This window comes from Panulirus ornatus, chromosome 47, assembly GCF_036320965.1.
Source record: "Panulirus ornatus isolate Po-2019 chromosome 47, ASM3632096v1, whole genome shotgun sequence".
Lineage (NCBI taxonomy): Eukaryota > Metazoa > Arthropoda > Malacostraca > Decapoda > Palinuridae > Panulirus > Panulirus ornatus.
In genome coordinates, this window is record NC_092270.1 from 16,763,097 (window position 1) to 16,780,758 (window position 17,662).

At 39.7% G+C, this 17,662-nt stretch overlaps 1 protein-coding gene across 2 annotated transcripts in view; it reads left to right on the forward strand.

The window, feature by feature from the left end:
- Window positions 1-331: 331 nt before the first annotated feature.
- The window catches only part of LOC139763616 (uncharacterized), a 195,524-nt gene continuing 178,193 nt past the window's right edge, over window positions 332-17,662 (forward strand). Inside the window, exons 1-3 of one of the 2 annotated variants that reach the window (XM_071689841.1) lie at window positions 332-404; window positions 5,475-5,553; window positions 11,085-13,388. In XM_071689841.1, coding sequence (XP_071545942.1) covers window positions 11,135-12,259 — 1,125 coding nt within the window. In that variant the 5' untranslated portion in view covers window positions 332-404; window positions 5,475-5,553; window positions 11,085-11,134 and the 3' untranslated portion in view covers window positions 12,260-13,388. Of the gene's footprint in view, window positions 405-5,474; window positions 5,554-11,084; window positions 13,389-17,662 lie in introns of those variants that run through there. The other variant, XR_011716194.1, reaches the window with a different exon arrangement.

Genomic DNA, 17,662 nt, shown 5'->3' on the forward strand with positions numbered 1-17,662 from the left:
GGAGGATTTCCTAAGAATCCAAATTCTCCCAGTCTTTCTCTTTACAATTGACATTCTTCAATAATTGAAATTTATCACCTTTGAAAGAGTGCATATATTACTGCTTCGTATACCATCCTGATTGTTCCTACATTATATACTAAAATTCATCTATTATTTTTTCATGGACAGAGATTTACCTCAGCTGTATCAGCTTTTGAGATTTTTTGATCGACGGTAATTACTTGCTATTGACCCCAAATGTGCGCTGAGTAATTTACCTGTTCTCCGCTAGATACGCTGAATATGTTTGTGTGTTTTTCGTCAAGTACGTTGGAAATGTTTGTGTGTTACTGCAGTTGTACGCTGGCTTGACAATAAACAATTTGATCTGTTGCCGAACTCTGTACAGCTGTACATACAAGGCAAGTAGGATATATTGGTGTCGTACAGTTGTAACTGATAAGCATTTCAGTTCAGGAAAACCTTAACAGACGAGCTAATTATGGTGGGTCATTTCGTCTGGTTTAATCATCCATGGAAAGCGAGGAGTCTGAGCTGACAATGACTTAGAATGTGGTGTTGTAAGCAGCCTTTTATATGTTAACCAGGAATGGATAGAATTCCATTTCAATGTATTATCGACTTGTGTATAACCCAGTATTTTCCATGATACACATAACTGTCATTATTATAACGATCTTCGATACTGTATGATTAAAAATAATACTCTTTAATCCTACACTGCAATTTTTGTGATATTTTTGAACACTACATTAGCGTTTTAGAACAAGATCACTCTGTATCCCAAACTTGTTGCATTATTCTTCACCATAATTCAATCAATATGATAGTGGGTTAGGTTATGAAGATCTGGGTTAGATACAAAAGTAAATGAAACATATCAAGAAATCAAGAGGGTTATCATCACCAAATGGCCAGAAAATGCAGAGGACAGAAAGTGAAGCATTTGCTGTTAAGAGATTCCTGATATTGATTATAACTGATATGGTGTTGGGAATTTTTGATATAACACTTATTATTCAATTTATTGTAAGTACCTGTAAAGAAAATAGGGGAGAAAGAATACTTCCCACGCATTCCTCACGTGTTGTAGAAGGCGACTAAAGGGGACGGGAGTGGCGGGGGGGGGGGCTAGAAACTCTCCCCTCCTCGTATTTTAACTTTCTAAAAGGGGAAACAGGATGAAGGAGTCACATGAAGAGTGCTCATCGTCCTCGAAGGCTCAGATTGGGGTGTCTAAATGTGTGTGGATGTAACCAAGATGAGAAAAAGGGGGAGACAGGTATTATGTTTGAGGAAAGGGACCTTGATGTTTTGGCTCTGAGTGAAACGATGCTCAAGGGTAAAGGGGAAGAGTGGTTTGGGAATGTCTTGGGAGTAAAGTCAGGGGCTAGTGAGAGGACGAAAGCAAAGGAAGGAGTAGAACTACTCCTGAAACAGGAGTGGTGGGAGTATGTGATAGAGTGTAAGAAAGCAAACTCTAGATTGATATGGGTAAAACAGAAAGTGGATGGAGAGAGATGGGTGATTATTGGTGCATATGCACCTGGGCATGAGAAGAAAGATCATGAGAGGCTAGTGTTTTGGGAGCAGCTGAGTGGGTGTGTTAGTAGTTTTGATGCACGAGACCTGGTTATAGTGATGGGTGATTTGAATGCAAAGGTGAGTAATGTGGCAGTTGAAGGAATAGTTGGTGTACATGGGGTGGTCAGTGTTGTAAATGGAAATGGTGAAGAGCTTGTAGATTTATGTGCTGAAAAAGGACTGGTGATTGGGAATACTTGGTTTAAAAAGAGAGATATGCATAAGTATACATATGTAAGTAGGAGAGATGGCCAGAGAGCGTTATTGGATTACGTGTTGATTGATAGGTGCGCGAAAGAAAGACTTTTGGATGTTAATGTGCTGAGCGGTGCAACTGGAGGGATGTCTGATCATTATCTTGTGGAGGCGAAAGTGAAGATTTGTAGAGGTTTTCAGAAAAGAAGAGAGAATGTTGGGGTGAAGAGAGTGGTGAGAGTAAGTGAGCTTGGGAAGGAGACTTGTGTGAGGAAGTACGAGGAGAGACTGAATACAGAATGGAAAAAGGTGAGAACAAAGGACGTAAGGGGAGTGGGGGAGGAATGGGATGTATTTAGGGAAGCAGTGATGGCTTGCGCAAAAGATGCTTGTGGCATTAGAAGCGTGGGAAGTGGGCAGATTAGAAAGGGTAGTGAGTGGTGGGATGAAGAAGTAAGATTGTTAGTGAAAGAGAAGAGAGAGGCATTTGGACGATTTTTGCAGGGAAATAATGCAAATGAGTTGGAGATATATAAAAGAAAGAGACAGGAGGTCAAGAGAAAGGTGCAAGAGGTGAAAAAGAGGGCAAATGAGAGTTGGGGTGAGAGAGTATAATTAAATTTTAGGGGGGTGAGAGAGTATAATTAAATTTTAGGGAGAATAAAAAGATGTTTTCAAAGGAGATAAATAAAGTGCGTAAGACAATGGAACAAATGGGAACATCAGTGAAAGGGGCTAATGTGGAGGTGATAATAAGTAGCGGTGATGTGAGAAGAAGATGGAGTGAGTATTTTGAAGGTTTGTTGAATGTGTTTGATGATAGAGTGGCAGATATAGGATGTTTTGGTCAAGGTGGTGTGTATAGTGAAAGGGTTAGGGAGAATGATTTGGTAAACAGAGAAGAGGTAGTAAAAGCTTTGCGGAAGATGAAAGCCGGCAAGGCAGCGGGTTTGGATGGTATTGCAGTGGAATTTATTAAGAAATGGGGTGACTGTATTGTTGACTGGTTTGTAAGATTATTTGATGTATGTATGACTCATGGTGAGGTGCCTGAGGATTGGTGGAATGCTTGCATAGTGCCAATGTACAAAGTCAAAGGGGATAAAAGTGAGTGCTGAAATTACAGAGGTATAAGTTTGTTGAGTATTCCCTGGGAAATTATATGGGAGGGTATTGATTGAGAGGAAGAAGGCATGTACAGAGCATCAGACTGGGGAAGAGCAGTGTGGTTTCAGAAGTGGATCAGGTGTTTGCTTTGAAAAATGTATGTGAGAAATACTTAGAAAAGCAAAGGGATTTGTATGTAGCATTTATGGATCTGGAGAAGGAATATGATAAAGTTGATAGAGATGCTCTGTGGAAGGTATTAAGAATATATGGTGTGGGAGGCAAGTTGTGAGAAGCAAAGTTTTTATCGAGAATGTAAGGCATGTTTACGTGTAGGAAGAGAGGAAAGTGATTGGTTCTCAGTGAATGGTGGTTTGCAGCAGGGATGCGTGATGTCTCCATAGTTGTTTGATTTGTTTATGGATGGGATTGTTAGGGAGGTGAATGCAAGAGTTTTGGAAAGAGGGGCAAGTATGCGGTCTGTTGTGGATGAGGGAACTTGGGAAGTGAGTCAGTTGTTGTTCGCTGATGATATAGCACTGGTGGCTGATTCGGGTGAGAAACTGCAGAAGCTGGTGACTGAATTTGGTAAAGTGTGTGAAAGAAGAAAGCTGAGAGTAAATGTGAATAAGAGCAAGGTTATTAGGTACAGTAGGGTTGAGGGACAAGTCAATTGGGAGGTAAGTTAGAATGGAAAAATACTGGAGGAAGTGAAGTATTTTAGATATCTGGGAGTGGATTTGGCAGCGGATGGAACCATGGAAGCAGAAGTGATCATAGGGTGGGGGAGGGGGTGAAAGTTCTGGGAGTGTTAGAAAAAGTGTGGAAGTCGAGAATGTTATCTTGGAAAGCAAAAATGGGCATGTTTGAAGGAATAGTGGTTCCAACAATGGTATATGGTTGCGAGGCATGGGCTATAGATAGAGTTGTGCGGAGGAGGGTGGATGTGCTGGAAATGAGATGTTTGAGGACAATATGTGGTGTGAGGTGGTTTGATCAAGTAAATAATGAAAGGGTAAGAGAGATGTGTGGTAATAAAAAGAGTGTGGTTGAGAGAGCAGAAGAGGGTGTTTTGAAATGGTTTGGTCACATGGAGAGAATGAGTAAGGAAAGACTGACAAAGAGGATATATGTGTCAGAGGTGGAGGGAAGGAGGAGAAGTGGGAGACCAAATTGGAGGTGGAAAGATGGAGTGAAAAAGATTTTGAGTGATCGGGGCCTGAACATGAAGGAGGGTGAAAGGCGTACAAGGAACAGAGTGAATTGGAATGATGTGGTATACCGGGGTTGATGTGCTGTCAGTGGATTGAAGCAGGGCATGTAAAGCATCTGGGGTAAACTATGGAAAGTTGTGTGGGGCCTGGATGTGGAAAGGGAGCTGTAGTTTCGGTGCATTATACATGACAGCTAGAGACTGAGTGTAAACAAATGGGGCCTTTGTTGTCTTTTCCTAGCACTACCTTGGGGACATGTGGGGGGAGGGGGTTGTTATTTCATGTGTGGTGGGGTGGCGATGGGAATGAATAAGGGCAGATGGTATGAATTATGTACATGTGTATATATTTATATGTCTGAGTGTGTATATATATATATGTATATGTTGAGATGTATAGGTATGTATTTGTGCATGTGTGGATGTGTATGTATATACATGTGTATGTGGGTGGGTTGGGTCATTCTTTCTTCTTTTTCCTTGCGCTACCTCGCTAACGCTGGAGACAGCGACAAAGTATAATATATAAATAAATAACCTGTAAAGTAGGCAGTTCTTTGAGGACTGGTGATATTGTTGGGTTAAGACACACAAAATGGGCAATTTAGAATGTAATAGATGCATTGTCATCCGAAAGGAGAAAATAGGAAATGAAGACATCATTTTCTAATGCCCTTGCACTGTGCATGATGGCATTAGAAAAGTAACTGTTCCACTGACACCTGTCCAGAAGCATCCACCTGGCACTTGTTTTGATTCTTTAGAGCTTTGTTTAGTTCATATGCCAATGATAAATCAAGAGACTTATCTGAATGACATTATCAAACAAGTTATGCTTCAAAATATATGAAACTAATGTGTCTTCGTCAAGAAAATGACCTAAAGTTCCAAGCTCGTGAAATTTCACCTTTCACATAGTTCACCTATATTTACTCATTCCTTTTTATGTGTACATTTTCTTCAGTAACAAATACCATGATTTTTTGTCTTAGCAGCTGTCAAGGATCTTCTTAAGGTTATGTGAGTGTTGTTGCCCATCGGTGTGAAGCGGATGATCCAATTTTCCAAAGTGTAATCAAAAAGTAGGATTAAAGGGAACGTCTACAGTACACCGGTTTGGTCAGTGCTGGATGAATCAAAACAATGATACTATCTTGGGGTGGGTTTGCTTAATTCAGTGGTGGAAATTTCATGTACTTTTCCAAGTACGACTGTGGGAGTAAATCTAGAAAAGATGTAAAATGTGTTTGCTGTGTGCCTTTTAGTTACACTCAGGCACTGTAAAGATCAGTTGATTCTCTGTAATCTTTAGTTATAGGAACTGATTATACTAAGGATGATTTTTGATGCAAACAAAATTCAAATTTTTCAGACATTGAGTGGTGAAGTATCTTGGATGATAGCTCTCTACTTTCATAACCAAGAAGACACATGTACCAGCCTGTGGACAGGTAATGTGATGTACATCATCATGGTACATAGATATAGTGCAATGAGCGCACACTTTTATAGAACTCAGAATCCCTTCTGACAGCAGGATATGAACCTCTGCTGCATGTATTGGAGCTGGGTACGCTAACTGCTAGGCCATGGAGCCTGTAGGTTTAGCATACCCAGCTCCATCACAGGTGGTAGATGTTCGAAACCTGCTGTTGTAGGTCATTGTGTGATCATGGTTTATGTGTAGGGCAAATCACTTTTCATCTCAAATGTCACAGACAAATTAACTCATGTCTCATACCACTGTGCAATACATCGGATATAGCCAAATAATGTCAGCAATCATGTTAGGTATACAAAGATGAAGATATTCATGGTTTGTCTTAAAACAAGATTGAAAAACACATTTATGGTTGAAATTGTGTTGTTTTAGATAGTGAGTGACACTGCCTTAAGATCAGGTAGATGACTAAAAGGGGAAGGAGTGGATAGTTAGAAACCCTTCCCCCTTGTATTTAACTCTGAAGGTGGGAATGGAAGAAGGAGCCCAGTGAGGAGAGCTCTTTAAAGGTTCAGGCTGGTATTCTGAATGTGTGTGTGTGTATGTGTGTGTGTAATCACATTGAGATGAAAGGAGAGATAAGTTGTACGTCTGGGGAAAGGAATGTGGATGTTCCAGCTCTGAGTAATATTAAGGTCATAGAGAAGGAGGAAAAATTTTTTAGAATGTCCACAGTGCCCATGAGAACAAGAGCAAAGGCAGAGGTGGCACTTGTACTGAAGAGGGATTTGTGGGATTGTTTTCTTTGCCCCCTTTTGTATGGTCTTCTTCAATCTTATGCTCATTATTTGCACATTACATCCTATTTTCTTAATGTCACCACAGTTGTGATAGACTCATTATCAGTAAAATATGAGGGAAGATCTTCAGCAAACTAGTGAATGCTTTCATCACCTTTTGTACTTTATCAATTCAGTACGCTTATACATGTATATTATATTTACATTGATGACCGTGTGCTGTGGTGTATTGTATATGAACTTGCTTTTTATGTATATGTTATTAATGAGTGATAAAAAAGGGGTCTGGGGATTTCTGGGCCATGAGTCAGGAAAATGCTGTATTGCTATCACTTGCATGTTGTGATGCTGGATAACATATTTTATACTTAAATACAGTATTTCTTCCTTTAGCTTTGTTTAACTTCTTGGATTAATAATGTCCCTGACGTGTCCAGCATATTCCTTTACATTTTATTCACATCTTTATGAGACAAGGAGGTTTAGAAATTTCCCCTAGGAATGTAAACCCCATCCCTATCTCATTGAATCCTTTGAATTGATGTGATCCACTAGCTTGTGATTCTATTGACTTGGGATTTCAAGAAATGGCTTGCTATTATGAGTGGGGCATGATTTATGCACTGTTGTTTAGAGGCATGAACAATAGAAGAACCCAGAATGCAATTAAAATGCTGGTATGCAGACTGCAGCAGACTGGTAAAGCAGAAAGCTGACTGCAGATCCACAAATGATTAAGAATATATTGCCACAAATAGTAAATAGGCACCTATTGTTTATCAAATAGTTGAATTGGCAAATGCTAAAAGAGCGAAGTGAGGTATAGATGTACTCATATTTCATGCACTCAGCATTGAAGGTGTGTATCATGAAAACTGAAATGTTACACATTTTGCAGTACAATAAGTGGAAGGAGGTTGAGACACTGCCATGTATGGGTAGGATGTAAGAGGTGTTTTTCTTTAAAGATATTTTTGATCTTTACTCATCATTTGTTACAAAAGTCCTTTGTTGCCCTGGATTGTATTAGGAGAAAATAAGGTGCGACTATTTAATTTCTTTCCCAAGTGTAAAGTCATTGGGGATATTTCCTTTATCCTTACATAATCCCACGAGGATCACTCACTGTGTCTTTTATTTCTTCTCATTTATCATATTATTTATAATTCCTCACAAATAGAATCGTATCAGAATTGTTCCTTGTGGCAACTTAAATCATCCAACTGTCTCCATATTTTCTGCAAGATCATACTGAATTCATATTTTCTGTGGGTCCACCATTCACTCATATTTTCTGCTGGGTCACTAGGTCCTTGTAGTTCTGCAGGACCAGCATGTACTTGGAGTCACCATGTACTAGTATTTTCTGTGGGATAACCATGAACAGTCAGTTCTGTGTGTGTTGTTACCCCATAGTATGCCTCACTTGCTTATGTGCCAGCATCACATTATTCGAGCTGATTGTTAGAGTGGTGTCCTAAGACTTGTTTTGGTCCATATTAACATGCAAAGAGTAATCCATCTTGAAAATAATACATGTTGGACTTTTTGTAATGGTCAGGTATTTCATAAAAAAATAAGTCCCCTAAAGATATATTGTGAGAGGAAAAGGAAGTGGGGAGAGAGGGAGAGTCTTTTTGACATTTCAACTGAGCTGTCTGTCAAGGAATATTGAAACCTACTACTACAGTGCGACGTTGGTGTAGAACATAGAGAGAGAGAAGGAGAGAGAGAGAGAGAGAGAGAGAGAGAGAGAGAGAGAGAGAGAGAGAGAGAGAGAGAGAGAGATAAGGCAGACAGACTGATAAACACAGGCTATTTACACCTGAATATAAATTATATATGATAATAGGAGAATTTATATTGGATAAATGTTCATTAGAAAAAATCAGTATTGTTTCATTGTCAATTTTTTGAACATATGAATCTAAACTACAAAAATAGGGGTGTCATGATTTGTCAGTAATGAGTATTGCTAGTCCTGTTCAACACCTCAGGTAACAGGTGAAGGGAGTGATGTGAATCCATAGGGTGGATATTCAGTTACCAGTTTAATGCATGGTTCTTCCACTATTATTTGCATAATATCCATACTGTCTTGGAAATCTCTCAGTATGGGAATAGCTAAGTCTGTCTCTAAGAAATTGGGAGTCCCATTCAGATGTTGAATTTTTTTTTTTTTTTCTGGACAGTTGCTCCATTTATAAACAAGATTGCTCTAACGTAGGATTCCTGCTTTCGCCTCTAGGGTGGTCCAGGCTGTGCATCCTTATTTGACAGAGTAGTTGGAAGCAGTCCGACTTTTTAACACAACTAGGCTAACTTCAAAACTTGGACCACTTGCCATATACAGCAATGTTGGTTCAGTTTCCCACTTTTATAGGTATTACTTTGGATTTTGCTCTTGAGAACTGGCTGTTTGTGTGTCTCCTCCACCAGCTAGACCATGCAGTACTCAGCAAGCTGTTGTTGTCAAATGATTACTGTGTGACCATTGGCAACTAATGAATTGACTCTTTTAATAACTGTTTCTTTCCTTATACCTCAAAGCTTTGGAACTGTCTTTGATCTGGCTTTTTTTTTTTTTTTAAAAGACAGGTTTTTCACTTCCTTCAGAATTCTTGAATACTTTTCCTTATCTCTTTCTTTCCCATTCATTGACCTCTTTATATTTCAGTGATGGCCTGGCCTTGATATGATTCTTGATGGGGTTGAGGTTGCAGCCCATACAATGCCACTCCAGAAGTTGTATGTCAGGCTGTTTGGCAAAGCATGGTCTCATGACTATGGCTTTATATATCAGGGACTTATCCTATAATAGCAGTGTAAAACATAATTAGGAAATAGATGATTTCCTGAAGTAACTCTGCTTTTATGAATTAATTGTACTCTTGTTATATGGTATTCAATTGAATTATATTGGGCACAGTCAGGAAATTATAGAGAGGTAACTGTGCACTATATAACTTCATTAGAAACCATAAATTATGCAGTATAGTGAAATATTATTCATACCTGCATAGATATTATGTGCTTGGGATATGGGAGAGCATAGGCTGGCACAGGAGGAATCATTACTTCCAAAATCAGGGAGATATTTTTCATCTTGAAATCTTCCTTCAGTATCTTTCACTTCATCCATGCCATTTAGGGGTATCCATCCCAACACACTGCATGTGACATGCTTGTTTCTGGCACCTTGAAGATGTTTTTGTGGGTATATGTGGTGTTGTTTGCTACCTCGCAAATGCGGGAGACAGGCAAAAAAAAAAAAAAAAAAAGTGGTGTTGTTGGGCCACCACCAGTGGGTAGGATTGTGTATGGTGGATGCAAATGTCTTTTCATCCAAGATCACCTTGTTCCAAAAACTAAGGCCTTCATTTGCATTTAGGTGAGCCGAGTCTGGCATTATGAAGGTAGTGTTCTAATATTTCCCTAATAGCTGGTGTCCTTTGATGTATACCTTTGTGAAGCTGCCTCCTTACAGTTCCCAGGATAATGTCTCATTGAAGCCACTCTGTGATGGCGACTGCATTTGTCAGTGGAGTTTTTATCACCCCATCCAAGATTCTTTCGTCATCCACTTGGGGTGGTCTTTCTTGTTCCACCACATTTAGGTCAGCTTACAAGATTTACTCTTTCCTTCCATCTTCAACACCAGTGTTGCACTGTAGATGTCAGTATTCTTAGCTTCCTTGTTATGGCAGCAATTGTATGGCCAGACTCTGAAGGCAACAGCTCCTCCTTATATTGCCAGCTTTATTGCTGATGATCCATTTGCTGAGGTGTTGTGCAAGTAAGATAGCGAGGCAGAATTTTCTTAACAATTCTAACAACAGCTCAGTTGAAGTGTCGAACAACCTGTCCCTCTTTCCCCCTTCCCCTTCCTCTTACATTCAATTTTCTTTTAATATATGACTGCTACAGAAACTTCATCATATGCATTACCTCCATTGAGGAATAATTCTTTACATATTAGTAGAGACTGAAAAAAGTATTAGAAAGCACTCAAGCATTCAGCTCCATAGTTACAGGAGTAGTGCAATTTTGCCCCATGAGCAAGTGAGGCATGATATGGAATAACAACCTGGAGCCAACTGTACATGCATTTTCTGGTATGTATGTACAGCCTGTAGTAGATGGCAATGTACTTATAAAATGGTGCATGTATGGGTACATACTGAGGAGAGCAGAATTTTTTCTCACACCATCTGGCAGTGTCAGACTTCTAATAGGCTACTAATAGTATAAGAAGTCAGCTGGATGTTTAATTCTCAGGACTGGAATGCTACAAATTATATATACATGGGATGGGGTGACACAAATTATAATAGATATGGAATAGGGGTGCCACAAAATATAATGAATGTGGAATAAGGTACCACAAAATATGATAAATGAATTTAGGGTGCTTGCAGTGAAAAAAAAGAGGTTGAAAACCACTGCACTGCTCTATGTTATGTTACTGTACATTCTAAATTATCATATTTTGGATTTCAGTTTCCTCTTTTGCCCAAATGTGATGAAGGGGTCACAAAAGTAATGGAGGACTGCTTGTGAAAAGGCTGTCATGGTTGTTTTTAGACAGGATGCTAAAGATTTACACACTCTAAAATGTGCACATTCAAGGGAGTTTAAGTTCATTGTAATAGAACATATAGGTATGAGGGAGTAGTAGTCCAGAGTTTGAAATGTAACAGCATCATGAGAATCCTTTTTGAAGGTGGCTTTCTTGTTTCAGATACTAAGTGAAATCTCATCATAAGACTAAGAAGAGGGCAGAAACCAACAATGTCTAATGAAGAGAAAAAGTTTCCGTATGAGAAATTTAGGGAGTTTTATTTATCTGAGGATAATCTCCAGATGCATGTAGTTTTGCAGAATGAACAGAAAAAAATTGGCTGTATTGAATGTGGGAAACTATTTTCATATAAAAAAAATCTTCAGAAGCATCTGCTTGTGCACAGTGATGTGAAAGATATAAGGCACAAGGGAAAATTTAGATGTAATGAATGTGGAAAGCTGTTTCTTTTAAAGAAGGATCTTAGGACACACTTGGCTGTGCACACTGGTGAGAAAACATTTGGATGTGATGAATGTGGGAAAGTGTTTTTACAAAATAGACATCTTCAACAACATTTGCTCATGCACAGTGGTGTGAACAAGTTTGAATGTGATCAATGTGGAAAGCACTTTTTACAGAAGTATCATCTTCAGCGACATCTGCTTGTACACAGTGGTGTGAAAAAGTTCGGATGCAGTGAATGTGGGAAAATGTTTTTGCGGAAACAAGAGCTTTCACAACATTCATCTGTACACAATGGTGTGAAGTTTGAATGTGGTCAGTGTGGTAAGCAGTTTTCACGGAAAAGTACTCTTCAGGACCATATGCTCATTCATAGCAGTGTAAAAAATTATAAATGTGATAAATGTGGGAAATTTTTTATGTATAAACGTTATCTTCATACACATTTGCTTGTGCATAGCGGTGTGAAAAAGTTTGTATGTGACAAGTGCGGGAAAATGTATTTCCAAAACTGTACTCTTCAACGACATTTACGTGTGCACAGTGATATGAAAAAGCTTGAATGTGGTGAATGTGGGAAACTGTTTTTGCGGAAATATGAACTTTCACAACATTTGCTTGTGCACAGTGGTATGAAAAAGTTTGGATGTGATGAATGTGGGAAATATTTTTTGCGGAAATATGAGCTTTCACAACATTTGTTGGTGCACAGTGGTGTTAAAAATTTTGAGTGTTATGAATGTGGGAAACTTTTTTTGCGGAAATGTGAGCTTTCACAACATATGATTGTGCATAGTGGGAAGAGAAAGTTTGGATGTAACGAATGTGGGAAATTGTTTTTACAGAAAAGTCATCTTCAAAAACATATGCTTGTACACAGTCATGTGTAAAAAGATGAATGTGATTAGTGTGGAAAACTGTTTTCATCTAAGGTGATCTCACGACACATTTGTTTAAGCACAGTGGTATGAACCTTTTGGGATTTGATGTGTAATATATTGATCATGTTTCTTATGTTTCTGTACACTTTCTCATTTTAACAGGGTCGTGTCAGGAACAGATGATTTAGAAGAATTTACTTGCTTATATTTAAAAATCACTAGAAGGGTGTTCCTGGACTTCACCTGCAAGTGGCTGGGTTGCTCATGAGAGGTCATCTTCAGTAAGGCTATACAATTTTATCATCAATAGGCAGAAAGGAGTAGAGACTTGTCAGTGACCTTTTCACTCCAAAGGAGTCCATCATTTCCCTCCTGTTTAGAGTGCAGCCTTGGAGGTGCAGGAGCCCCTTAAAAATGGATATTGAGGTTGTGTGTATAAAGTAGTATCAATTGAAGCTTCATTTTTTTTTCTATGCTGGATTCAAGTTGTAGTTTCTATTGAAGCTTCCCAGAATAAACATAGTGTTGAGGCAGCTCTTGGAATATCACTATTCCTCACTCTAAACACTAACAACAAATATAGGAAATTTGAAGAAAGGTGCACTCAATCAACATATATTTGGGAATAGTAAACAAGTTGATTAATATAGCTGTACTAGCAAGATAATATCCAGACACATTTGTTTAGGGACAGTGATATATATGTAGCAAGTTGCTTTTACACTGAAGTTATTTACTAAAGCTGGGCACAACAGTATTTAAAATTTACATGGGTGGGATGTGGGTAAAGTGCAAGTAAAGTCTCAAGTGAGTGGGTGAGCGAGAAAAATCTTGTTATTAGAAAATGTAGTAATGAAAAAACAGGAAATTCTTCTTGAAAACGTAAGATTTAATCCCAAAACATCGCTACCTCGCAAACGCGGGAGACAGCGACAAAGTATAATAATAAAAAAATAGTACAGCCAAATAACTTATATCAAAGAATAAAGCACCTGAATAGAAGTTAGAAACAATAGTTGAATGAGTCAACTACTGTTGAATAAGGATACAAGTAAAGACATTTTCATTAATGTTTGCCAGTTTATGCATGATCAATAATGTAAACATTTACATCTTTTTATAATATATGGTGTGGGAGGCAAGTTGTTAGAAGCAGTGAAAAGTTTTTATCGGGGATGTAAGGCATGTGTACGTGTAGGAAGAGAGGAAAGTGATTGGTTCTCAGTGAATGTAGGTTTGCGGCAGGGGTGTGTGATGTCTCCATGGTTGTTTAATTTGTTTATGGATGGGGTTGTTAGGGAGGTGAATGCAAGAGTTTTGGAAAGAGGGGCAAGTATGAAGTCTGTTGGGGATGAGAGAGCTTGGGAAGTGAGTCAGTTGTTGTTCGCTGATGATACAGCGCTGGTGGCTGATTCATGTGAGAAACTGCAGAAGCTGGTGACTGAGTTTGGTAAAGTGTGTGAAAGAAGAAAGTTAAGAGTAAATGTGAATAAGAGCAAGGTTATTAGGTACAGTAGGGTTGAGGGTCAAGTCAATTGGGAGGTGAGTTTGAATGGAGAAAAACTGGAGGAAGTGAAGTGTTTTAGATATCTGGGAGTGGATCTGGCAGCGGATGGAACCATGGAAGCGGAAGTGGATCATAGGGTGAGGGAGGGGGCGAAAATTCTGGGAGCCTTGAAGAATGTGTGGAAGTCGAGAACATTATCTCGGAAAGCAAAAATGGGTATGTTTGAAGGAATAGTGGTTCCAACAATGTTGTATGGTTGCGAGGCGTGGGCTATGGATAGAGTTGTGTGCAGGAGGATGGATGTGCTGGAAATGAGATGTATGAGGACAATGTGTGGTGTGAGGTGGTTTGATCGAGTAAGTAACGTAAGGGTAAGAGAGATGTGTGGAAATAAAAAGAGCGTGGTTGAGAGAGCAGAAGAGGGTGTTTTGAAATGGTTCGGGCACATGGAGAGAATGAGTGAGGAAAGATTGACCAAGAGAATATATGTGTCGGAGGTGGAGGGAACGAGGAGAAGAGGGAGACCAAATTGGAGGTGGAAAGATGGAGTGAAAAAGATTTTGTGTGATCGGGGCCTGAACATGCAGGAGGGTGAAAGGAGGGCAAGGAATAGAGTGAATTGGAGCGATGTGGTATACCGGGGTTGACGTGCTGTCAGTGGATTGAATCAAGGCATGTGAAGCGTCTGGGGTAAACCATGGAAAGTTGTGTAGGTATGTATATTTGCGTGTGTGGACGTATGTATATACATGTGTATGGGGGTGGGTTGGGCCATTTCTTTCGTCTGTTTCCTTGCGCTAACTCGCAAACGCGGGAGACAGCGACAAAGCAAAAAAAAAAAAAAAAAAAAATTATATTGGATGGTATTGCAGTGGAATTTATTACAAAAAGGGGGTGACTGTGTTGAATGGTTGGTAAGGATATTCAGTGTATGTATAGATCATGGTGAAGTGCCTGAGGATTGGGAGAATGCATGCATAATGCCATTGTACAAAGGCAAAGGGGATAAAGGTGAGTGTTCAAATTACAGAGGCATAAGTTTGTTGAGTGTTCCTGGAGAAATTACATGGGAGGGTATTGATTGAGAGGGTAAAGGCATGTACAGAGCATCAGATTGGGGAAGAGTAGTGTGGTTTCAGAAGTGGTAGAGGATGTGTGGATCAGGTGTTTGCTTTGAAGAATGTATGTGAGAAATACTTAGAAAAACAGATGGATTTATATGTAGCATTTATGGATCTGGAGAAGGCATATGATAGGGTGGATAGAGATGCTTTTTAGAGAGTATATGGTGTAGGAGGTAAGTTGCTAAAAGCAGTGAAAATTTTTTACCAAGGTTGTAAGGCATGTATATGAGTAGGAAGAGAGGAAAGTGATTGGTTCCCAGAGAATATCAGTTTGCGGTAGGGGTGTGTGATGTCTCCATGGTTGTCTAATTTGTTTAAGGATGGGGTGGTTAGGGAGGCAAATGCAAGAGTTTTGGAGAGAGGGGCAAGTATGCTGTCTGTTTTGCTTTGAAGTGAGTCAGTTGTTTGCTGATGATACAGTGCCGGTGGCTGATTCAGGTGAGAAACTGCAGAAGCTGGTGACTGAGTTTGGTAAAGTGTGTGGAAGAAGGAAGTTAAGAGTAAACATGAATAAGAGCAAGGTTATTGGGTCCAGTATGGTTGAGGGACAAGTTAATTGGGAGGTAAATTTGAATGGTAAAAAACTGTATTGTTGACTGGTTGGTAAGGTTATTTAATGTATGTATGACTCATGGTGAGGTGCCTGAGGATTGGCGGAATGCGTGCATAGTGCCATTGTACAAAGGCAAAGGGGATAAGAGTGAGTGCTCAAATTACAGAGGTATAAGTTTGTTGAGTATTCCTGGTAAATTATATGGGAGGGTATTGATTGAGAGGGTGAAGGCATGTACAGAGCATCAGATTGGGGAAGAGCAGTGTGGTTTCAGAAGTGGTAGAGGATGTGTGGATCAGGTGTTTGCTTTGAAGAATGTATGTGAGAAATACTTAGAAAAGCAAATGGATTTGTATGTAGCATTTATGGATCTGGAGAAGGCATATGATAGAGTTGATAGAGATGCTCTGTGGAAGGTATTAAGAATATATGGTGTGGGAGGAAAGTTGTTAGAAGCAGTGAAAAGTTTTTATCGAGGATGTAAGGCATGTGTACGTGTAGGAAGAGAGGAAAGTGATTGGTTCTCAGTGAATGTAGGTTTGCGGCAGGGGTGTGTGATGTCTCCATGGTTGTTTAATTTGTTTATGGATGGGGTTGTTAGGGAGGTAAATGCAAGAGTTTTGGAAAGAGGGGCAAGTATGAAGTCTGTTGGGGATGAGAGAGCTTGGGAAGTGAGTCAGTTGTTGTTCGCTGATGATACAGCGCTGGTGGCTGATTCATGTGAGAAACTGCAGAAGCTGGTGACTGAGTTTGGTAAAGTGTGTGGAAGAAGAAAGTTAAGAGTAAATGTGAATAAGAGCAAGGTTATTAGGTACAGTAGGGTTGAGGGTCAAGTCAATTGGGAGGTGAGTTTGAATGGAGAAAAACTGGAGGAAGTGAAGTGTTTTAGATATCTGGGAGTGGATCTGGCAGCGGATGGAACCATGGAAGCAGAAGTGGATCATAGGGTGGGGGAGGGGGCGAAAATTCTGGGGGCCTTGAAGAATGTGTGGAAGTCGAGAACATTATCTCGGAAAGCAAAAATGGGTATGTTTGAAGGAATAGTGGTTCCAACAATGTTGTATGGTTGCGAGGCGTGGGCTATGGATAGAGTTGTGCGCAGGAGGATGGATGTGCTGGAAATGAGATGTTTGAGGACAATGTGTGGTGTGAGGTGGTTTGATCGAGTGAGTAACGTAAGGGTAAGAGAGATGTGTGGAAATAAAAAGAGCGTGGTTGAGAGAGCAGAAGAGGGTGTTTTGAAGTGGTTTGGGCACATGGAGAGGATGAGTGAGGAAAGATTGACCAAGAGGACATATGTGTCGGAGGTGGAGGGAACAAGGAGAAGAGGGAGACCAAATTGGAGGTGGAAAGATGGAGTGAAAAAGATTTTGTGTGATCGGGGCCTGAACATGCAGGAGGGTGAAAGGAGGGCAAGGAATAGAGTGAATTGGAGCGTTGTGGTATACCAGGGTTGACGTGCTGTCAGTGGATATGTATATACATGTGTATGGGGGGGTTGGGCCATTTCTTTCGTCTGTTTCCTTGCGCTACCTCGCAAACGCGGGAGACAGCGACAAAGTATAATAAATAAAAATATAAATATATGCATATATATATATGTATATGTATATATATATATATATTCCCTCAAAGGCCCAGTCCTCTGTTCTTAACGCTACCTCGCTATCGCGGGAAATAGCGAATAGTATGAAAAAAAAAAAAAATATATATATATATATATATATATATATATAGAGAGAGAGAGAGAGAGAGAGAGAGAGACTACGAGATCACAACCATTCTAGATTAATCATCAAATCCTCTAGGTCGATTATAATTATATATGTGTCGGATATATGTGTCAGAGGTGGAGGGAACGAGGAGAAGAGGGAGACCAAATTGGAGGTGGAAAGATGGAGTGAAGAAGATTTTGTGTGATCGGGGCCTGAACATGCAGGAGGGTGAAAGGAGGGCAAGGAATAGAGTGAATTGGAGCGATGTGGTATACCGGGGTTGACGTGCTGTCAGTGGATTGAATCAGAGCATGTGAAGCGTCTGGGGTAAACCATGGAAAGCTGTGTAGGTATGTATATTTGCGTGTGTGGACGTATGTATATACATGTGTATGGGGGTGGGTTGGGCCATTTCTTTCGTCTGTTTCCTTGCGCTACCTCGCAAACGCGGGAGACAGCGACAAAGCAAAAAAAAAAAAAAAAAAAAAAAATTTGAATGGAGAAAAACTGGAG